This window comes from Mandrillus leucophaeus, unplaced genomic scaffold, assembly GCF_000951045.1.
Source record: "Mandrillus leucophaeus isolate KB7577 unplaced genomic scaffold, Mleu.le_1.0 Scaffold9, whole genome shotgun sequence".
NCBI classification, from domain to species: Eukaryota; Metazoa; Chordata; class Mammalia; order Primates; family Cercopithecidae; genus Mandrillus; species Mandrillus leucophaeus.
In genome coordinates, this window is record NW_012109807.1 from 9,447,134 (window position 1) to 9,449,993 (window position 2,860).

Here is a 2,860-nt window from a genome sequence, read left to right on the forward strand (position 1 = left end):
AACTCCTGACCTCGTGATCCGCCCGCCTCGGCCTCCCCAAGTGCTGGGATTACAGGCGTGAGCCACTGCACCCGGCCCAGAGCTCTCTTTGGACACTAAACAGATCCCCTCATATCAAATCTAATTTCTTTACGATCAACTGCAGTCTACATTAAGGCTAACTGGAATTCCAGAGTGTAAAAGAGATAAGTGAATCAAATACTAAGGCAAGCATAAAGCCTTCCAGCTGGTACAGAAGAGATAAATGTTTAATGCATGATAATTTAATACAAACTGAATTGGGCCAAGATTTTTCAGAGCCACACAGCTAGCTAGCCTTGCTGAATTAGCATAAAAATTTATATTCTCTGCCTGCAGCCTTCATTCATATGCCTTATTTGGGTGACCAGTTCCTCCCCAGTTGTCTTTTCAAGGTCTTTGGAGAGATGGTCAGTTCCACACAACCTAATTAGCATCAGCTCACTCTCACAACCTATTAAAACTCGGAACAACAGGTTAAAATTGAGAAGAAAACAAGCTCAGACTGACACGACTCTCATATAAGAGGCAATTACACAGACTTCAGGCAAACAATGTAATTCTCCGCTGTTTCATCCGTACCTTCTGAGGCTCGGCTACCAGGTTTGACTCCCCATACGTTGTGATGTCTAATCCTTGGGCTTCCGGAGTGTCGCCATTCTGTTGTGCTGTCTTAGGTGGATGGCAAGGATAAGGTGAGAGGTCAGAGTTCCCAACTGGTCCCACGAATAAGTCATCAGAATCTTCATCATCACTGTCGGCAGCCTGGGCAAGAAACAGCTCTTTGAGTTTGGTGGAAGCTGCCAGAGGAGCTTAGAAACACCCCTGAATTAGACTCCGTGTTTACAAAGCAAGAAGAGACCACCTGATAGTTCACTGAGTGAGTTACACTGTGATGAACTTCTAGGTGCCTCTAATTGTCATCCTGTTTTACATAAACCCCTATTAGAGAGGTGTCTTGTTATCAACCTAAGACCCTTTGAGCAGGAGTTAAAAGAAATTCAATAATCATAATTGTCACTATGTCCCCCCTTCAGCTTCTAACTGATTTAGGATTTCATTTTACAGAAAACATTCCTCAAATACCAGAGATATGACCTGCACATATCACCCAAGGAAAGCACAGGAGATTGCTGGGGCCATCTGGTCAGTAGCAGGGGTACCACCCAGAAACCAGTGAGAAAGTCATTTTCGGGATCACATCCAGAGTGAATGTATCAGCATCTAGGGGCAGGGGTGGGGCTGGGGGACACAGGTCAGGAGTCAGTCTTTAAATAGGCTCCCTGGGTGATCTGTATATAAGTTAAAGTTTGAGAAGCACTGGTCAAAAGGTCAGTCTGGATTTTCACTAAAATATAACAGCCTAACTCTCTTCCAAGTAAGAATATAAGGTGAATAAATTTTTTTTCCAGTTCTTTTCTCCCTTTCCACATACAGGGGCGCAGATGAAGCCTATTTTTCCAGTTTCAGTTACCTGTATCAGCCATCTCATCAGTAGACTCAGAGAAGGGATATGGACATTCTTTAGTCTAAACCATGATCTAAAGATTGGGGATGGCTTGTACAAGTTCCCAACAAGCTTGCAATATGAGAACTACATTCAGAGCTAGAAACCTGGTCACTGGAGATACACCCCGAAGACTTATTTTTTGCCACACCAGATCACACCACCTTCACATGTCTATGTGTTTTGTGTACCTGGCCAAAATACTAGCTCGTAAGAGGACAAAGTGTTTATATTCCTTTGAAATCCCACAACAGCCAATATTAGTACTTTGTAGCAGAGGCTAAACACTCATTCACATGCTGACGCATTCACTCCAGTGTGGCCATTTGCTTCCTGCATGTAGGATGTGAGGTAGGGCAGGCCGAGGGTGAGGCTGTTTCCTCGACTCTGCTCAGCTCCCAGCACTGGGTGGACGGCAGACCCTTCACCCAGAAAACCTCTATTGGATTCAAAATTTCCAACAGTCTCCTGCCATATAAAGTGGGGACATGGGAAGCAGAGAAAAATGACTCCCTGGCTTAGAAGGGAGGACACAGCCCCTTTCCCCCTTCACCTGTAATCCAGGGCAGAAGTTGGAGGTGTCGTTAGGGTTGTTGTAATCATAGTCTTCAATTTCCTCATAATGCTCAGTCTCTGCCCTTCGGCCCTGGGCCATCTTAAGTAACTAAAGGAAAGAATAAATGCAGAAAGCAATTTTTTAAAAAGCTACTGAACAAGTTAGAGAAATAAACCTTAATTCTTATGCCCAGTCTCCTCCTAGAATTATACAATTTTAGCGTCAGAAGGGCCCTCCCAAGTCATCCAAGTCTAACAGACTTTCCACTGCACAGTGCAAACCTGGAGTAGCAGGGCTCGGCGTCTCTACCAGTCCCAAACAAACCAGAGCAGCTCTACTTCTGTGGCACTGGCGCTTAGGCCTTCTGCACAGTGTTACTTGAAAAAGAGTTCCTTCACTAAAAACAAAAGTTGGAAAATCTACCCTCCGGCTTTCTGAAAGTCAACTTGGTGCACTTGAACAATTTTGATAGAAAACCCATTACCTTGGATCATGAGTAAGGCAACCTCACTATATAAAGCAATTGGTGAGTAAATCCACAACTTTAACAAGAAAGCAAAGGAATCAGTCGGGCACGGTGGCTCACACCTATAATCCCAGCACTTTGGGAGGCTGAGGCAGGTGGATCACCTGAGGTCAGAAGTTCGAGACTAGCCTGGCCAACATGGTGAAACCCCATCCCTACTAAAAATACAAAAAATTCACCAGGCATGGTGGCAGGCACCTGTAATCCCAGTTACTTGGGAGGCTGAGGCAGGAGAACTGCTTGAACCCGGGAG

General features: G+C 44.9%; 1 protein-coding gene across 1 annotated transcript in view; it reads right to left on the reverse strand.

The window, feature by feature from the left end:
* The window catches only part of NCAPH (non-SMC condensin I complex, subunit H), a 50,644-nt gene that overhangs the window by 13,044 nt on the left and 34,740 nt on the right, over positions 1–2,860 (reverse strand). The window contains exons 12-13 of the mRNA XM_011969682.1: positions 2,079–2,189; positions 601–783 (exon numbers count right to left, since the gene is read on the reverse strand). Of these exons, the coding sequence (XP_011825072.1) occupies positions 601–783; positions 2,079–2,189 (294 nt within the window). The remainder of the gene's footprint in view (positions 1–600; positions 784–2,078; positions 2,190–2,860) is intronic.